Source organism: Balaenoptera ricei, chromosome 3, assembly GCF_028023285.1.
Source record: "Balaenoptera ricei isolate mBalRic1 chromosome 3, mBalRic1.hap2, whole genome shotgun sequence".
NCBI classification, from domain to species: domain Eukaryota; kingdom Metazoa; phylum Chordata; class Mammalia; order Artiodactyla; family Balaenopteridae; genus Balaenoptera; species Balaenoptera ricei.
In genome coordinates, this window is record NC_082641.1 from 162,322,714 (window position 1) to 162,342,415 (window position 19,702).

General features: G+C 49.6%; 1 protein-coding gene across 3 annotated transcripts in view; it reads left to right on the top strand.

Moving 5' to 3' along the window:
• Positions 1-3,319: 3,319 nt before the first annotated feature.
• The window catches only part of CDHR2 (cadherin related family member 2), a 38,999-nt gene continuing 22,616 nt past the window's right edge, over positions 3,320-19,702 (top strand). For all 3 annotated transcript variants that reach the window (XM_059919656.1, XM_059919658.1, XM_059919657.1), the window contains exons 1-4: positions 3,320-3,389; positions 15,715-15,781; positions 16,050-16,121; positions 19,543-19,682. In XM_059919656.1, coding sequence (XP_059775639.1) covers positions 15,730-15,781; positions 16,050-16,121; positions 19,543-19,682 — 264 coding nt within the window. In that variant the 5' untranslated portion in view covers positions 3,320-3,389; positions 15,715-15,729. The remainder of the gene's footprint in view (positions 3,390-15,714; positions 15,782-16,049; positions 16,122-19,542; positions 19,683-19,702) is intronic.

Genomic DNA, 19,702 nt, shown 5'->3' on the forward strand with positions numbered 1-19,702 from the left:
GAGCTTTGGGCAGTGTTGCCTACCTCTCCGCCTACCAGTTAAGCCACCAGTGATCCCACCACACCACTACAAAGCTAATCTTCCATGAGCCTTCACTCTGTGTTAGTCACTGTGCTCAGGACTTTAAGTGCATGACTTCATTTCATCCTTACCACCACCTTCTGAGGTAGGCTTCATACATAACCCATAATTTACAGATGAGGAAATTGAGGCTTAGAGAGATTCTGTAACTTGCCTCACTACAATTGAACCCAGCCCCGACCCTGAACCTGATCTCTTGACAGCTATGTTATAATAGCCGTGTCAAGTGCCATCCAACCTCCTGCAGCATCCTTTCCTTGGAGACACACAAGAGGAAACACCTCTTAGGTATTAAGAATTGCACCATAGCTCCCAGATCCTGGCTCGCGATTCCTCTCTCTCTCTCCCACCCCCGCGTCTCTGTTGCATGGATGCTGAACTTAATGGATCCCAGATCCTGTTTCCCCCTTTGCCTTGCCTGCTGGGAAGCTCAGAACCCAATTCATGGCCCACCTCTGACATTTACCCAGAACTTCAAGGCAAATATTTAAATATTTTATGGACTCTACTCATGCCTAAATTTTCCTCATTTTTCTCATTTGTTTCCCTTTCATCCAGGTTTCTTCACTTTTTAAGCTTGTTGTAGCACATAATTTTTCCAATTTTTAAAAATTGTGGTAAAATATATAACATTAAGTTTACCAGCTTAACCATTTTCAAATGTACAGTTCAGTGGTATTAAGTACACTCATATTGTTGTGCAAACATCTCTGCCATCTGTCTCCAGAACTCATTTCACCTTGCAAAACTGAAAGTCTGTATCCATTAAACAATTACTCCCCATTCCTCCCTCCCTCAGCCCCTGGTAACTACCATTTTCCTTTCTATCTATAATTTTCACTACTCTAAGTAGCTCCCATAAGTGGAATCAATTTTTGTCTTTTTGTGACTGGCTTGTTTCACTTAGCGTAATGAGGTTCATTTATAGCATTTGTAGCATGTGTCAAAATTCCCTTCCTTTTTAAGGCTGACTAATATTCCATTGTGCGTATAGACCACACTTTGCTCATCCATCCATCTGTCAATGACATTTGGGTTGCTTCCACATTTTAGCTATTGTGAATAATGCTGCTATGAACACGGGTATACACATAGCATATATATTTTGATAATCTGTTTTAAAATTGGAGGTTTAGGAAACAAAGTGCCTGGCATATTGTAACTACCTGATACATATATCTATTGAGTGTAAGTCAGGTGTGGCACCTGCCATGAGGAGAGGGCCACCCAGGATGACGACAAGACAGTGGGCATGTGTCCTGAGCAAGCTATGGATTCAATGCCCTGGGAGCTCAAACAATTGGTGGGTGGGGTCCTTGCTATGTGCCAGTCCCCATGCCAGGAACAGTATCTCAGTGATCTGGTTTTATCCTCACAAGAATCCTGTGAAGTAAGTAATATTATTTTCTCTAAGTTATGAATGCAGATGTCCAATATCATGCTACAGGGAGAAGTGGGGACTCCAGGAGGCTTAACAGGGAGATGGCCAAGCCAAGTTCAAACTCTGGCCTCTCTTACCCTAACTCTGTGCCCCGTCCTTAGCGTCTGGGTGGGGTGGTAAAAGGATGGGGAACTTCCTGCCTGAGGGGCATTGTAGTCAGGACAGACTAATTCAACCAGACCTAGCAAAAAAAATGAATGTATTGTTTCAATAATGGAAGAGTCTGGTGGTGATGGCTTCAGGCATGGCTACATCTAGGGGCTCACACAAAGTCTTGAGAAGTCCACGTGTCTCCATTTCTCAGCTCTGCTTTACTCAGTCTTGGATTATTTCTCTGTAGATCTTTCCCTCATGGTAGTAAGACAGACAGCTGTTGGAAGTCGCTTTCTCACAGCTTGGACATCCCAGCAGGGAGCAACGAGGTTCTCATGCTCAGCAGTTCCAACAAAAGTCCTTTATTTGAGTCCCACTGGTTCTAACTGACCCAGCTTTGGTCACATGCCCAAACTCAAACCAGCAGCTCTGGCCAGGGGGATGCTGTGCCGGCCTGGTCAGGCCTCATCACATGCACCCCATGGGGTAAGGAGAAGGAGGGGCGAGGAAGTTCCCCAAAGGAAAACTGGGTGTTGTTACCAGGGAAGTGAGGAGAGCTGCTAGGTGGCCAGAACAGGGGGTGGGCAGGGGGAAGTGTGGAGGAGGCTGCACTGGGTGAGGAGAAATGGGGAGGGCTGAGGTGAGCGAGGAGGACTCTTCCCTCATTGCAGGGCCTTGGTGCTGTGGTCAGAGTTGGTTCCTGGCTTACGGTCACTTCCCCTCTCTGAGCCCCATGACACTTCTCTGTAGTGTAGGCATGGTTATAATGGAACCTGCCTCTCCTGGGCAATGTCAGACATCAGAGAGACCATGATGTAAAGCACACCGTAGGTGATCAATAAATGCTGATTCCAACTCCACTCAGGAGGCACAAGGACATCCTCCCCTAGGACTTCCCTGGAGCTGAGAGTGTATTTGCATCTCATGATCTCTTTTGGTTGTTCCAGGCCTCACTGAGTGCCCATCCTGGGCTGGGTGTCTCCCTGGCCACCCTCACTGGCCCCTGGTGCGGGAGGACCCAGCGCCCCATGGTCCAGACACAGGCAGCATGGCTCAGAGAGGGGCGGTGACTTCCCCAGGCCTCCCAGCCACAAGAAGTTGAGATCCCCCTTCTCCTGTGTCAACACGGGGATGGTTGGGCCTGAGACTGGAGGAGGAGTTGGGGGTTCGGCCTCTCCTGGGAGGCCGTGGGTTCTGGGAAGATATTTAAAGCCAGCCTGAGGGTGGATGAGCTCCTGGGGGGCCGGGTAGATACCCTCTGAGGGCCTCAAACGAGGGGAACAATCAAGGTTGCCTTCACTCCTCAGTGAAGACCTCGTGTTTGACTATTACACTATTTTACTGTTCCCTTCCCTGACCTATTGCCTTTCTCACCTTCTTCACAGGTCCTCTGTCACTGAAGGCTCTTGTAGCAAGGAGGGGATGGAAGGCTCACCCTCCCCACATCCCTCCTGCCCCAGGGCTGGGCCTGGTTCCCACATTCTCCGGGCTCGGTTCTGCCAGACCCTGGCTCCCGTGACCTAGGCCTCCAGGCCTGGGACCACAGGGACTGTCACCTTGATCCTGCCCTCCTACCCTCTCCTCAGCTGTGGTCCGGGCCTCCTGAGGAGCCCTTCCTGTCCCAGGAGGTGTGGTCTTTCTCAGGGTTAATGATTGCTCAGGGGAGGCGGAGGTGGTGTCAAAGTCTGCTGGCCACACCACTGCAGGCCCCAGAAGGTGCCCATCTGTGCCTCAGGGCCCATCATCTGCCTCCGGGGCCCCTTCCGGGGCACAGGTAGGGAGGGCACAGCTCCTCTGCAGCAGGGGCGCAGGGTCTCCTGGCCAGGGGTAGGGACCGAGTGGGGTGGTTGGGGCCATGGGGAGCTCTGGGGGTCTCCCCCGCAGCTGGGTGGGAGCCTGGGAGGAGGGAGCAAGCACTGGAGCTGAGCTGAGTGGACCTGGAGTGAGTCCCAGCCTGGCCGCAAGGCCTCAGTGTCTCTTGCAGTGTGAGGCTAGTAATACCTATTCCCAAGGTTCCGATGGCTCCCTTCCCTTCTAAGGCCTTGGGCGATTTGGATCCAATGAGGTTTCTTCTCAGGACAGAAGGGAGGCAGGTGCCCTAGAAAAATGAATTCACACGTCCCGGCCCCTTTCACGGGAAGCCTGAAGTGGGGAAGACAGGGTGGCTGAGCCAGGGGGCTCCAGAGCTCAAAGAGAAAGGACTGGGCTCCAACTCCAGCTGCTTGGGTTCAGATCCAGCTCCATCCTGACTTTGGGTGGGCTCCATAACTCTTCTGGGCCTCAGTTTCCTCATCTGTAGAATGGGGACGGTAATAGCGCAGGAAAGATGCTGGAGAGCCCCAGAGCAGTTTGGCTTGTGGTCGGTAATGAAGTCTGGTGCCTCCTCGGCCCAGACTAGGAAGTGTCTAGCTGGGACTCACTACAGGTGGCCCCCAGCTCTGGCACATTCCCAGGCCCCGACACATCTCTTTGCCCTGGGGTACCAGGTGGAGACTTGGCTGAGAGCTGAGCCGGGCCTGGGCCTCTTCCCTGAGGCAGGGACTGCTGGGTTGGGGCACCAGGCACAAAAGCAGGGACCTGGGGAACACTGAGATCCAACTTATGGAAACAGGCTGTGACCAGTGTGTGGACTCTGGCTCTTATCCACACCCTATTCTCAGGGGGGAAACTGAGGCCGGGAGGATAAGGGCTTGCCTGGGGTAAGTGAAATGCGGCAATCCAAACTCAGGGTCATTTGACTCCATGTCTGTTTGCCAGGGAAGCAGCCTGGGGATGGGACTGGAGGGGCCCCAGGGCCCTGGTGGCATCAAGTGGAGCCCAGACCAAGGCTTGCCCAGGGGCTCCTGGTTTGGGAGCCAGTCTGGGTCTAACGCTCTGTCCCTTCCTCTGGGCCATCCCTCTCTGAGCTTCTCTGAGCCTCAGTTTCCTCACCTGGACCCCGGAATGATAATTCCTACAGCTGGGAAACAACTGTGAGAAGTAAACAAGAAGGCGAGAAAGCAGAAGTGAGAGTTTGTGGTCGGTTGGAAGTGGCTGGTGGCTGAGCCTGCCTGCAGGGGGCCCATGGGTGAGGAGGGCCACCGCCCTCTCTGACCCTCCTGGAGGCCCTGAGCAGTCCTAGGGTCCACACTCCCAGTGCCTCCGAATTCTAGAAAGTCTTGGAGCCGTGGGCTGTTGAGAGCTGTGGCTGCCGCAGGGGGTGGGTATGCCCCACCCAAAGGGACAGGCCCAAGGGCCTGCATGTCTCATGGGGTGGGGGCCAGAGCCACCCTAATTCACCTCTGCATCCTTTTTGACCCTTCCCCAGGCACTTTTTGAGGGCTGGGAAAGGCGAAGTGTAGAGACAGCTTGGGGGAGGGGGCTTGGGGGAAAAGAAGCTGTAATTTCTAGAATGTAGATAGTCTCATTTTTCAGGAGACAAACTGAGAGTCAGAGAGGAGCAAAGCAGAGCCCCAGGGCTCAGCTGTGAAGGGACTGGGGCCTGGAGAAAGCCATGCCTCCTTCACTCCCATGCCTCGGCCTAGGGCTGCCTGGCACGACGGAGCCCTGGGGAAGGGACTGGCCTGGGCCCTGTCGGGTCCCTTCCCCAGTACAGCCCATGGGCAACTCCATTCACTTCTTCTTCTTTTCCTTCTCTTTCTCCTTCTCCTCCTCCTCCTCCTCCTCTTCCCCCTCTCCCTCCCCCTCCCCTCCTCTTCTCTTCTTCTTCTTCTTCTTCAATTTAATAGTATTTTCAATGTTGTTAGTTTCAGGGGTACAGCAAAGTGATTCAGTTATACATATATTCTTTTCTCAGATTTTTTTCCCTTATAGGTTATTACAAAACATTGAGTATAGTTCCCTGTGCTATACAGTAGGTCCTTGCTGGTTATCTATTTTACTCCATTCACTTCTTGTTCATTGGTGCTCGCTCTGTCCCTTGCCCCTGCTGGCGTACCAGGAGCTTAGGGGCCAGTGGAGGGGCCACCAACGCCTGAACTTGGCTCCACACCTGACCTGGCCTTGGAGGATAGAGAGAATTTGCACATATGCAGAAGACTAGGGAAGGTGTCCTGGGCAGAAGGCAGGGCATATGCAAATGTCTGGAGGCAGGAAAACAGGCTGTGTACTGAGAACAGGAGCATTCAATGCCCGTGGGCCACAGGAGGGGAAGAACGGCTTGTGTGGGAAGAGACCCAGCAGCTGTGAGGCCCTAGCTTGCCAAGCGGAGGAACAGGAAGTGGCTTCCGCAGCCAGTGGGAGCCATGGCGGAGGTTTGAGCTTGGGAGTGGCCGCGCCTGGTGATGTGGGCGGGCAGGCTCACTGGTGGGGCAGGTTCAGCCTGTGCCTTCCCCAGCTCACACGGGCTCTGCGCATTTTTCTCAGGTGACCGAATCCAGAGGATGATGCTCTGACTGTAGAACTCTGACCTCATTATGATCAAATGAGCGTGTGTTTATAAAAGTTTTTGTGACAAGGAGGAGGCAAGATTGCGTGAAACCCAGGGCTGCGGCGAGGCAGTGAGAAAGAGTGCTGGATTGGGAGGCAGCGGGGTGGCGTCCCGGCTCTGCCCCGACTGGCGTGGCATGTTGAACAGGAGCCTGAGCTTCCCTGGGACTCAGGCCTGAAGGGGTTGACAGCCCTCTCTTCCTTCCCGGGGGACGGTGAGGGCTTGACGCAGGTAAAAGACTGCGTGTGCCTCACACACAACATCAAAGATCACCGTGCTGCTCTGAGTAAGGGTCACAGGCTTCTCGAGGCCCCATGAGAATGGGAGGGGGGAGTCAGAAGAAACTATGATGAGTGATGGGTAGAGCTGGGTGGGGGAAGGGGGCCTGGAGGTGGAGGCCTCAGGGACCCTGCAGAATGAAGCCCGTGGTTAAGGCTGTTCTGCCCCCATCTCGACCCTGGGGGCTCTGCACAGCCTGTGGGAGAGTCTGGCCAAAGGGGAAGAGAAAACCAGAAGGCTGGCAGGAGAGAGCACAGACATCCTGCTCTGAGTTCTGATCCCGTTACGCACTGGGTCGCGTCACTTCCCATCCGGGACCACAGTGTGCTGAGGAATCAGTGGTAATGGGTGCAAAGTTCCAGCCACAGCACTCGGCCATCGTGCCTGCTCCCTTCCCCGGGGGACTGTATCCCAGGACAGGAGTCTCCTGTCTTCCCTACTGCACTTTGACTTGGTGAGGAGCACAGCTGGCACACCTGCGGCCACACACTTAAGTGCCCAATAGTCCTATGGCTGCTGATTCACCTCTAAAGGAGGGGAAACGAGGGAGCAAAAGAGGTGAGGGTGTTAGGTCCAAGATCACACCCCGAGGGGGTGCCAAGGCTAGCTGCATCTGGCCAGTGTTAAGGGTCCTGGATTTTGCTCACACAGTGGATGCCAGCAGTCTATCAGCATCACAGGAGCCCAGCTCCATCTGCATCTCCGCTATCAGCCCACCACCATCATCGTCTCCGCCCCACAACCATCACCACCACCAGCTCCATCTGCATCCCCACCCGCATCATCACAAACATCACTGTTGCGTCCATCCCCACCACCATCACCACTTCCATCCCCTCTGCCATCCCTACCCCTAACCCAACTGCTCTCCTTGTCCCCCACCCACCTCCACAACCAGCTCCTGGACCGCCTCAGTCACGCACTACTCTGGACCCCAAGTCCATCACGCCAGCACCTCTCACGGCATCGCCATCCCCACAGCACAGTCATCGTCTCACTGAGGACTGTAGCTCAGCACACGTGATTCTGAGGACTGAGGGCTTATTAATTCCTCCCAAGAAGCGGGTCCATCTGCATTTCCCAACCTGGCTGAGCATAGCCCTGCTGTCCAGCATGTGGGCTGTCCCCAGCTATCATCTTTGGAGACCTTGGCGAGCCAACAGTTTTCACAGCCACTTCCCCAGGGGCACTGGCTAGAGTCCCACTGCAGGTGATGACCCAGAAATACAGTCCTTGGCGTCATCCACACACAGCCCTGCCCTGTTCTTGACCTCTACACTCAATCTCAGGGCATGGGCAGGATGATGGGCACAGGGGAGAGACGGGAGCGGTTTCTGTGGTGACCGCGCTGGGAGTGGCAGTCATAAAGTGAAGATGGCTCCACAAGATGCACAAGGAAGGGATTTGCATTTGCTGAGCACCTACTGTGTGCCAGGCACTGAGCTGGCACATTCTATTCTCATTCGCCGCCCCCCCCCCCAACTTATCACTTATTGGCGGTATCATTCCCATCCTACAGATGAGGAAATAGGCTCAGGGAAGGGCAGTGAATTGCCCAGCGCAGCTCTGCAGCTTCTCAGCTCTGTAAACTCAAGCAAGGCTCTTCACCTCTCTGAGCTTTAGTTTCCCCAGGTGTAAAGTGGGTATAATGGCTTCTACCCTTCAGTGCTCTTGTGAGTGTTACATAGCACCCGGGCCAGGGTCTGGCACGTCGTAGCTGTTCCTTACGTGGCAGCTCTTACTGTTCAACACCACGATGTCGAATGGCTGCCACACGTTCTGCCAAGGGCTCGGCCACATTTTTCTTAAGCATTTGCTTGTGTTTCATGTTTAGGTTACTTCCATTTTCCAAGGTCAGAAATAATCGCTTGTGATGAACAACTTTCTGCAAAAAGTTTCTTTATTTTAGGTTAGTTAGATTACTGGGTCAAAGAGGGCGCATGTTTTAAAGATTTTGAGTCCACAGCTGAACTGGGTTTTTCCTCTCCTGCTGGGGTCCTGGCGGAAGGTGGGGCTGCACCCTTCCCTCTGTGCATGGGAGAGACCAGGGCCTTGAGCTTGGAGAACTGTGTTTGAATCCCACTCATTCCTAGCTGTGAGATCCTTAGCAGATCAGTCTGAGCTCCAGTGTCTCTGTCTGCAAAAGGAGATTAAATTATGTGAATTCCAAACATCCGGCCTCCAAAATATATCTCTACTCTCGCCTCTTCTCTCCAGCCCTGCTGCCACCATTTCAGCCCATTGGCACACAGCAGCTGGAAAGATCTTTTAGAAAAGTAAATGAATCCCTGTCGCTCCCCCGCTCAAAACCCTGAAACGATCTTCTGTTTTTCTTAGAATAAAACAAACCATCCTCACCATGTCTTACAGGGCCCAGCATGATCTGGCCCCAGCCTACTTCTCCAAGCTCATCTCCCACCCCTCTCCCCTCTGTCCCTGTGCTCCAACCACACAGCCCCTCTTTCAATTCCTGGAACACACCTGATTCTTACCTGATCCGGGGCCATCTCTTGTATTGTCCGTACAACCTGGAAGGACCCTATAACAGTGCTCGCTCTATCAAAGTAACATGGATATTTAATGTAAACATTCCAAATAATACTACAAGGTTTAGAACAAAAACCGGCCTCTGAGCTGCTTTTTTCCATGTTTTTGTTTGACTTGGTTTGGGTTTTTCAGTGTCTGTCACTGGTGTGCAGGTTTCCATGATTTGATGTGTTTGCTTACTTCCACGGTGTAAATACTTCCATCCCCGCTGATTTCAAGCTGCCGACATAATGCCAACCAGTTTGCTAAATTCCTGAAACGATGGGTGCCATTGCCTCTGTCTTCCTTTCGACGCCTGGTGATCCCTGGCTGGCTCTAACTAAGAAGGAGGCTCCAAAAAGCTGACTGGGGCCCTGTGGGTGGGGCTTGTTTCCTGGACGCCACACCATAGAGTGATCCAATGGAGGCCCCTGCAGTTCAGAATCTGTGGGGCTTTTCTCTTAGGTGGGTCAGCTTTCTCTGATTTTTATTTCTGGTTGTTGGGGGAGGGGTCAGATCATCAGCCAGTGCTCTTGGGACTGATTGGGGAAAAGAGGCTGAGAGTGTCACCATTTAGTGTGTGGTCTTTCACTTAACCCCCTGTCTTGTTATGGTGCCCCTACCTCCACTGGGCCTCGTGTCCCTGAGTCCAGAGCTCTCTGATTCAGCCTCCCCAGGAAGCAGCCTCCTTGTGCTCTAGGGTGAGGATGAGGAAGTAGTGTCCGGAGTCTAAGTGCTTCTCATGCAAACCTTCAGCCAGTTTCCTGCCTTCAGGCCACTGCATACCTCTGCTCCCAGAGGGTCCTAGAACCTTCAATTCTTCAGGCTTGTTGGGGTTTTGAGCTTGCTTCCTGTGAGTGTTCTTTACCCCCATCCTTACTCCGGTTTTTTTTTTTTTAATTAATTAATTAATTTTTGGCTGTGTTGGGTCTTCGTTTCTGTGTGAGGACTTTCTCTAGTTGTGACAAGCGGGGGCCACTCTTCATCGCGGTGCGCGGGCCTCTCACTATTGCGGCCTCTCTTGTTGCAGAGCACAGGCTCCAGTCGCGCAGGCTCAGTAGTTGTGGCTCACAGGTCTCGTTGCTCCGCGGCATGTGGGATCTTCCCAGACCAGGGCTCGAACCCGTGTCCCCTGCATTGGCAGGCAGATTCTCAACCACTGCGCCACCAGGGAAGCCCCCTTACTCTGGTTTTAACTATCATTAGCTTGATAAGGTGATCGTCTCTCATCAATTCATTCCAATTCTAAAATCTTTACTATCATTTTAGTGGGGTTTCAAGAGGGAGGAAGTGGAGATCAATGTTGAACTGTCCATGGTTAACAGGAAGCGCCCTCCTCTACTCCTTACACCTCTTCTCACCCCTCAGATCTCTGCTGACATTTCACCTCCTCAGAGACTCCACCCTATGTTTTCCCATTGTCCACTCCTGCAGAACAAACCATGCCAAGGCTCACTGGCAAACAGCAACAACAATCATTTATTATGATGGGAAATCTGCCATTTGGGCAGGGCTCGGTAGGGATGGCTCATCTGGAGGTAGAGGGACCATTTCAGGATGGCTCACATGCATGGCTTGCTTACATAGGTGGGTGTTGCCTATCGACTGGGAGCTCGACTGGTCTGTGGGCCAGGGGCTTTGGTTCCTCTCCACATGAACCTCTTCAAGGAGCTGCTTGGGCTTCCTTATAGCATGGCTGCTGAGTCCCAAGAGAGTGTGGTCCAAGAGGCAGGAAGGGGAAACTCCCAATATCATGAGACCAGGGCCTGGAAACTGGCACAGCATCTCTGGTGCCATATTCTGTTGATCAGTCACAGGGCCTGCCCAGATGTCTTAATTGTAAAACCTGTGGGATTTTTATTTTATTTTTTTTATTGAGGTATGGTTGCTGTAAAATATTATATAAGTTTCATGTGTACAACATAGTGATTCACAACTAACCTTTAAAGGTTATAATCCACTTCTAGTTATTATAAAACGTTGGCTATATTCCCTGTGTTGTACAATGTATCTTTTTAGCTTATTTATTTCATACCCAGTAGTTTGTACTTCATCCCCTACCCCTATCTTGCCCCTCTCTTCCCTGTTCCCACTGGTAACCACTAGTTTGTTCTCTATATCTGTGTCTGTTTCTTTTTTGCGATATTCACTAGTTTTATTTTTTAGATTCTACATATAAATGATATGATACAGTATGACTTATTTCACTTAGTATAATACCCTCTAGGTCCATCCATGTTGCTGCAAGTGGCAAATTTTTATTCTTTTTTTATGGCTGAGTAGTATTCTACTGTATGTATGTGTATATATATATATATACCACAACTTTATCCATTCATATGTTGGTGGACACTTAGGTTGCTTCCATATCTCGGCAATTGTAAATGATGCTGCTGTGAACATTGGGGTGCATTTCTGTTTTTGAATTAGTGTTCATTTTTTTCCAGATACATACACGGGAGTGGAATTGCTGGGTCATATGCTAGTTCTATTTTTAATTTTTTGAGAAACCTCCATGTTGTTTTCATAGTGGCTGTACCAATTTATATTCCCACCAACAGTGTACAAGGGATCCCTTTTCTCCACATCCTCATCAACATTTGTTATTTCTGTTCTTTTTGATGATAGCTGTTCTGACAGGTGTGAGGTGATATCTCATTGTGGCTTTAATTTGCATTTCCCTGATGATTAGTGATGTTGAGCATCTTTTCATGTGCCTGTTGGCCATCGGTATGTCTTCTTTGGAAAAATATCTATTCACATCTTCTGCCCATTTTTTAATCAGGTTGTTTGATTTTTTTGATGTTGAGTTATATGAACTGTTTATGTATTTTGGATACTGAGCCCTTGTCAGTCGCATCATTTGCAAATATTTTCTCCTATTTGGTAGGTTGTCTTTTCGTGTTGTCGATGGTTTCCTTTGCTGTGCAAAAGCTTTTAAGTTTAATTAGGTCCCATTTTTAAAATTTTTGCTTTTATTTCCTTTGCTTTAGGAGACAGATCAAAAAAATATTGCTACAATTTTTGTCAAAGAGTGTTCTGCCTATGTTTTCTACTAGGAGGTTTATGGTTTACCAGTCTTACATTTAGGTCTTTAATCCATTTTGAGTTTATTTTTGTATATGGCATGAGAAATTTTTCTAATTTAATTTTTTACATATAGTTGTCCAGTTTTCCCAGCACCAGTTATTGAAGAGACCATCTTTTCTCCATTGTATATTTTTGTAGGGTTTTTTTTGGCCACGTTGCACAGCTTGTGGGATCTTAGTTCCCCAACCGGGGATTGAACCCAGGGCCTCGGCAGTGAAAGCGCGGAGTCCTAACCACTGGACTGCCAGGGAATTCCCCAGGATTTTTAATTTATGCAGATGACTGAATGATGACCTGGAGAGGCTAAAGCCATTGAAGGAAGATTTTATTACTCACAGTTCCCTAGAGGAGGGGGCATGCCACACCATGCAGGGCCACATGGGGAAGCACCAGGTTTGGCCAGGAGGCAGAAGGAGTGAGGGGAAAGCAGGGCCCAGAGCCCTTACTGCATTTTCCATGGGAAGGAAGGTGGGAAGGAAGCTGCAGGTTAAGCAGCTGAGCAGGCTTAGGATTGGATAGTTTGACTAATTTTGGCAGATTATAGGAGTCATGCTTAAACATTCAGTACCTGGTGCTGGGGAGATTTGAGACAGCAGGAATATTGGTTTGGTGTGTGAGAGCTGATAAAGGTGGCAGCTGGGAATACAGGCTTTGATTTTGTTGGTTTATATATGAGAGGAGTGTTTGCAGACAAATCACTTGTTATCTCTAGGAATTAGCTAGCCCTGATAGGGACAGCCTTTCCCAGACCAGCAAGGCCCCCAAAATGTCAAAGCATCATAAAATACGAAAATAAAAACATGATGAATGCACCAGATTCAAGGGGAGCAATTCTCACATCTTGCTGAGAGGAGTGTTAAAAACGTCTGCAGCCCTCTTTATCTGCCAGACTGCCTAAAGTAGTGTCCCATTACTGTACTCTCGCAATGCCCACATTCTCTTCCTTCATAGCACTTAATGCAGTAAACAATTAGACAGTACTTTCCTTGCTTGTTTAGGATCTGTCTTATTCACTAAGCATAAATTTGGTGAAGGCAGCACCTTGACTGTTATACCTACCATTGTATCCCCAGTGCTGGGAACAGGGTCTGGCACATAGTGGATCAAGGACACCCAATAAGTATTTGTTAGGGGAATGAATGGATAAATCAGGGTACTCAGCACAGAGTAGGTGCTCAGGAAATGTCAGCAGATATTTAAAATGACCAACCCTCTTGATGCCCCAGAAGATCTGGGCAAAGTTGGGCAAAGACAACTCTGAGTTAAAGAGGGAAGACTAAAGCTGGAACTTCAGGACAGGTGGAGGCAAGCCAAGCCCAGAGGATGGTGGCCAGATTGGTGCCAGTGTCCCTCTGGCTATCTAGGGGACATTGACCGAGAGGGGCCTGTGAGGTGACCAAGGCAGGCCAGGGCAGAATATGGGGCTCCCAATGATGAGAGGGGCAGAAGACAGACTTTTATCTCCTCCATGATAATAGTTGCTGCCATTTTTTTGCTAACATACTTTGAGCCAGGCACTGTGTAAGCCTCACACAGACCCTGTAGTGTAGGTGCTGTAATTATTCCCAATTTACAGATGGGGGAACTGAGGCCCAGAGAGGTTAAGTTACTTGCCCAAGATTACATTGGATTGACACCCAGGCTCTCTAGCCCATATGTTTACCCCTTGCACCCTGCCCCACCTCTCAGGCTTTCCACGTCAGGCCACTGGGGTTACAGTGATTCACTGGCACACTCATTCATTCATTTCTGTAATGCCCCCTGAGCTTTCCCTGGGCTCAGCCCTGGACTCGGTCCTGGGGTCACAGAGATGAATCAGACCTGGACCTTGCCTTCACATCTCTCCTGGTCTGGAGGGAGAGGCTGATCTGCAAAGAGATAATGGGCCCTGAGAGCTACAGAGGTTAGGCTAGGATCTGAGCAGCGTCCAGTGAGGTCTCTAGGCCAGCTCAGGAGTCAACTCCTCCTGTGGGAACACTGAAGGAGTGTCTGGACAGAAGATGACCTTGGGGCTGTTCATCAGTTAGCAAGGCAGGGAAAGGCATTCCAGAAAGAGGGAACTGCATATGCAAAATGAGGGAAAACGGAGTGGGTCTGTGGATGTGGGAGGTGTGAGGGAGGGAAGCAGGGCGTGGTTAGAGAGGAAGCTGGGGAGGGGGCAGCGGTGCTCAAGGCCAGATGGTCTGTTCGAAGCCTTTGTATGCAGTTTGGCAATGGGGAGCCACTGACAAGTTTGGAGCAGGGGAGAAAGGTGATTAGAGGGAGTGAGGAAGGATAATTTTGGTTGAGAGGACTTGATTAGAGACGGAAGGGAAGGAGACCGTGAGGAGGGCTGAGCCGGGGAGAGAGGAAGCCTGTTGCAGGATGGAGAGAAGTGTAAGAGGTTCAGGAACTGGACTGGATGTGGGACATTCGGGAGACGGGGAGTCAAGGGTGATGGGGGAAGTGGGCGATCGCTGAGGCAGGAACACAGGAGGAAGGGTAGGTGGTGGGAGGGAGAGGAGTTGTGGTTTCTGATGTGTTTCACGGTCAAGGTTCAGCTCTGGAAGCCATTCCGCACCACCCTCGGAGGACCTGTCATACGGAGTCTGCCGTGGGTGAGGGTCCCTCCCTCTTCGTTCTCCCATAGCTTTGGAGCCGGGCTCCTCTGGAAAACAGCGCTTGTCTCAGCCGCACTGGGGCAGGAGTGGGAGCTGCCCAGGACCCAGTGAGGGTGCTTAGCAGCAGCTGTGTTCCTTTGTGTGCTTTATAGCTTTAATTTATCTTTGGAAAAGTTAATATATTCACTTAGCACGAAATCCAAAAGGTACAAAAGAGTATGCAATAAAAATCCTGTCTTATGGAATGATTATGTAGATGCAAGCATGCAGCTCATTTTCTTGACAGAGAGCACGAAGCATTTGCGAAATCTTGCTTTGGTAACAATTGTCTTTTGGGATGAAAGAGCCTTGGGGGTTCAGGTATCTCTTGATGACAGTGAATCAAAGTCCCTCTTTTCCCAGATGAAGGATAGCTTGCAATGTAAGATGACCAAGAAGACTGGGCAGGACACGGTTTTCCAAGCATTCCTGCCCAGCTGTCAATCAACAAGAGGAGCACAAAGCCCTTCCTAAACTGACTTGACCAGGGAACTCTTCTGTTATGGGGCATCTTACAGGGCTGGGGTTCCATGGAGTACACTTTGAGACAGGATGCAAAGGCAGCTATGAATTGTGTCAGCAAGTGGGACAAAGGACCGAGCCTCCCCACAGAGGCGCTGGATGGTCCTGGACAAGTCATAGTCCTTCTCCAGGCCCCTGATTTTGAAGGATGCTGTTAGCTTGGACTTTAAACAGGCAGGTTAGTGCAGTGGTTGAGGGAATGAATTCTGGAGTTCAAAAGACCTGTTTTCAGAGCATGGTCTTGCCATTGACTCTCTGTGTGGCCTCAGGCAAGCCCCTTAGCAGCCACTTAGTTGTAGGAATAAAGAGATTATGCATGTAATATACTTGGATCCATGCTTGCTACACAGTGGGCACTGAACCCTGGGGTCAAGTTCAGGGTCAGTCTCAGGCTGGGGCTCTAGACCAGGCTCAGCTACCCTGCCCCTCCCTGCCATGCCCCCCAACTCCCCGTCCCCTGGAACATCTGGCAAATGGGCAGAATTTGATAGGGGCCTGGGGGGAACCTTGAGTGATGGAGGTGAGTCGACCGGGGTCAGACCCGACTGATCAGGGTCCACCAGAGGAGGGAGGACTGGGTTCAGGTGCCCCTCCCCTGATGCCTCTTCCCCCAGGTCCCTCCAGACGTGATGGTGTGGCCGTGGCTGTCCTGCCTCTTGCTTCCTGCCCTCATGGTGTCTGGTGGGTACCTCCCCTCCCCCACCAGGGCAGCACTAACCTGGGGATCCTCAGCAGAACCCTCCAGAAGGGTGGGATGCTGCTTCATCAGCAAACACCCAACTCCTATGGCCCAGCCCCGGGCTTGGCTGCTCTGGGGAGGCCTGGAGAGGAATCCAGTCCTGGGCCGGTGAAAGTTGGCCAGTGGGACTGGTGTGGGCTCCCACAGGGGCAGATGGGGGTCAGTCTTTATGGAGGTGTCCAGATGTTCCAACACTCTGTGTCCCTACAGTGGCAGCCAACGTGGCCCCAACATTCCTGCCCAACATGTCGGCAGTGAACCTGCCCGAGGACCTACCAGTGGGTGAGTAACTGTCCCTGTGCCCAGACTGCACCAAACACTTACCCACAAGAGGGCCCCAGGGGCTCTCCTGTGGGCTTGCTCCCCATCCCTGCAGCTCCACGGCTCGTCATGGGGCAAAGGTGGCCTGAAGGAAGTTTGTTCCAGAAGTTTGTTTTCTCCTTTGCAGCTTTTGGGTCGAGGGCCCTCACACAGCATCAAATAATCAAGACTCACTCCAAGAGAACATTCCTCCCATTTCCCATCTCTTTCAGTCTTTCTGATTTCCCAAGGGAGAAAGTATCCATTTGGTACCATTATTTCTCTTCTACCTCTCTCACTTGCTCATCTCTCTTCCTCCTCTGCTATTTTTTTTTTTCAGACAGAAAGAGAGCAGGCTTTAGGCTCAGAGCCTTTCATGCATACATCTCACCAGAAATTGATACTTCTGCTGTCTTCGTTTGTAGAGTTACCTTCCCTCTATGGCTAGTGAAATGAGTTTTCTATGTACAGTAGCCATCTAGTTTGCTTTTAAAATAAATGTATTTACATGAAACAGTAAGTCAGTTAAAAGGAGGGTCATAAACACTGAGACGTGGATGTGGTAACGATCTTGGCAGTGTACAGGAGTGAATGATGTTCATGAAACATTGTTTTGGATGAAGCCACAGGGACTGGATGCCAGATTCCCAGCAGGCAGGATGGGGGTTGAAGAAGCTGAAATGATAGATGACTGTATTCATTGGGATATAGGATCAGCTGCACATAACAGGCCCCAAATAACAGAGCTGTAAACAAGGTCAAAGTTTCCTATTCTCTTACATAGTCATCTAGAGCAGTGATCCATCAGGCTGTTCCGTGCCCTATGCTTCTGGCATCAGGGACCCTCCTTCCATTTCCAGGTTCTGCCTCCCCTAGGGCCTGGCCCTCATCCACATGGTCCCAGATGGCTCATGTCATGCCCTGTTCCAGTGAGAGCTGGGGGCAATAAAGGGCCAAGAGGGCTCATTTCTTTCTCCTAAGGACAGGGCTCCAGATTTTACACGTTACTTCTGCTCACATCTCATTGGCCAGAACTTAGCCACATGCCCTAGATGCAAGGGAACTGGAGAAATGAGGTCTTTATTTTATTTAGCCATGTGCACAGCTCAAAATCTGGGGTTCTATTAGTCTGAGAGAAAGGGGGTTGTGAATACTGGGGGACAATTTACAGTCTTTGTTGCAGTGCCAGAATTGGGACCCCAAATATCTAAATCTACTAGATGAAGCAAGAGACTGCATCAAAGGTGAAATCCAAAGTCTGCCTTGGAATCCAGAAACCCAGGTCTAGGTACATGAAGAAAGGGTGGGCGATGGGCTTCAGAGCCACGAAGGCCACATCCATTTGGATGTGGTTGCCAGGACAGCAAGTCTACTAAGGGTTATATTAATAAAGGTTTAGATCCCAGGATGAGGGAGGTGATAGTCTCATTACATTCTGAGTTGGCACAATCCTCCCTGGAGGACTGGGCTGAGGTCAAACTATTTGATATCTGTGAATACAACAGAGAAGTAGTATATACACGTTAATGATATTTTATGTATATTTTCATAGCTGTTTGGTCGCAGATAAACACACACACACCTCCAAACAAATGTCACAAATATATTAACCCAAATGTCCTCAAGATCTCCATTCTCTTGGGTGACCCTTTAATGTCAGGTCTGATCTCAGCCAGACCAAATGAGGGTCTTTTCTTTGATAACCACAGGGCCCCTCTCTGGGCTTTCTCAAACCAAAGAGCAATTTCTTCCTTTCTGGGATGAATTGTATGGCTCTCTTGGGATGAGAAAGCATTTTCAGTCAGGTTTTTAAAAAATGTTGTTTAGACCTTTTATTTTGAGGTATAATATATATACAGGGAAGCACCCCGACCCACTCTCTCCCCTTCTAGTCACTCCCCGTCCTTTCTCTCCTGCAGAAGACCTGTTTTCTTGACACACTGTATAGTAGTTTAGTTTTGTCAGGCAGACTTTTTAAAATACGTCAAATTTGAGTTTAAAGACAGAGACCTAATATATGTCTTTTATTTCTGCAGCTCTTATTGATTTATTTGTTACAGTTAATTTTTTTTCAGACAGACTTTTAAAAAAGCTTTTCCTCCCTGATCCTTCTTTCTGTGTCCATGAGCACATGTGTACAGAGAAGGGTTTACACATCCCCACTCACTTCCCATATTTCCTTAGGTATAAGGGCCGTATCAGTTTACATTTTGACATTTTTGAATCAGGATGTGTCTTATATTTGAGATAGTCAGTTAACACAGAGTGACTCCCCACCCCAGCAGTCATTAAATTGACAGTGTGTCTCACAACAGAGGAAACATACTGTAGATACTAACAGCTTTCTAGCCTGACGGTCTTCCTGGAGGAGGGGGCCTGGGTGGGAAGGGACCAAGCTTTCTAAGGAGTTTCTGGAGGAGCCGGAACTATTTGGTCAAAGAAGAGCAGACTCCAGATGTGCTGCCCAGACTGTCCCTGAAAGGCTGTCGTGGCAAGAGGGGGGGGCAGGCTGGTCCTCTGAGACCCTCAGGCTGGTTGCTGGGCCCCACCACCATGTCACTGTTCTGGCACTTTTGCTTTTGTAGGCCTCTCCCTCCAGAAAAATACATTAAAAATATACTTTAATATACTGCATTGGCATAAAGACAAATATCCTGAGGGCTAGATTATAATCATTAATTCCTTTTGATTTTTTTTTTACCGTTTGAAAAAATGAGGTATAATTGACATACAATACTATATTAGTTTCAGGTGTACAACATAATGATATATTTGTATATATTTCAAAATGATCACCACAGTAAGTCTAGTTAACATATGTTACCACACATAGTTACAGATGGCTTTTTTTTTTCCCTTGGGATGAGAGCTTTTAAGACCTACTCTCAGCAATTTTCAAATACCCAATACAGTATTATTAACTCTAGTCACCATGCTGTACATTACATCTCCAGGACTTATTTATTTTATAACTGGATATGTGTACCTTTTGACCCTCTTCACCCATTTCTCAGTCCCCCGCACCTCACCTCTGGCAACCACCAATCTTCTCTGTATCTATGAGCTTGGTTTTTGTTTTTAGATCCCACATGTAAATGAGATCATACAGTATTTGTTTTTTTTTGACTTATTTCTCTTAGCAGAATTCCCTCTAGGTCCATCCATGTTGTTACAAATGGCAAGATTTTATTCTGTTTTTAAGGCTGAAAATATTCCATTGTACATGTATACCACATCTGCTTTACCCATTCATCCATTGATAGACATTTAGGTTGTTTCCATGTCTTGGCCCTTCTAATTTTAAAAGAAGTTTGACATTCTTGTGGGCCTCGTGGGCAGCTTGGCCAGGCCAGCATTGAACTAGGTGGCCGTGGACCCTGTGCATTCCCTGTCCCGTCTGCAGGTGCTGAGGTCTTCTGGCTGATAGCTCAGGACCAGGACAATGACCCTCTGACCTATGAGATTAGTGGCTCCTATGCCTACTTCTTTAATGTCACCCCGAATACTGGGGAAGTGAAGCTGGCCAACCCTCTGGACTATGAGGTAAAGGGAAGCAACCTGGG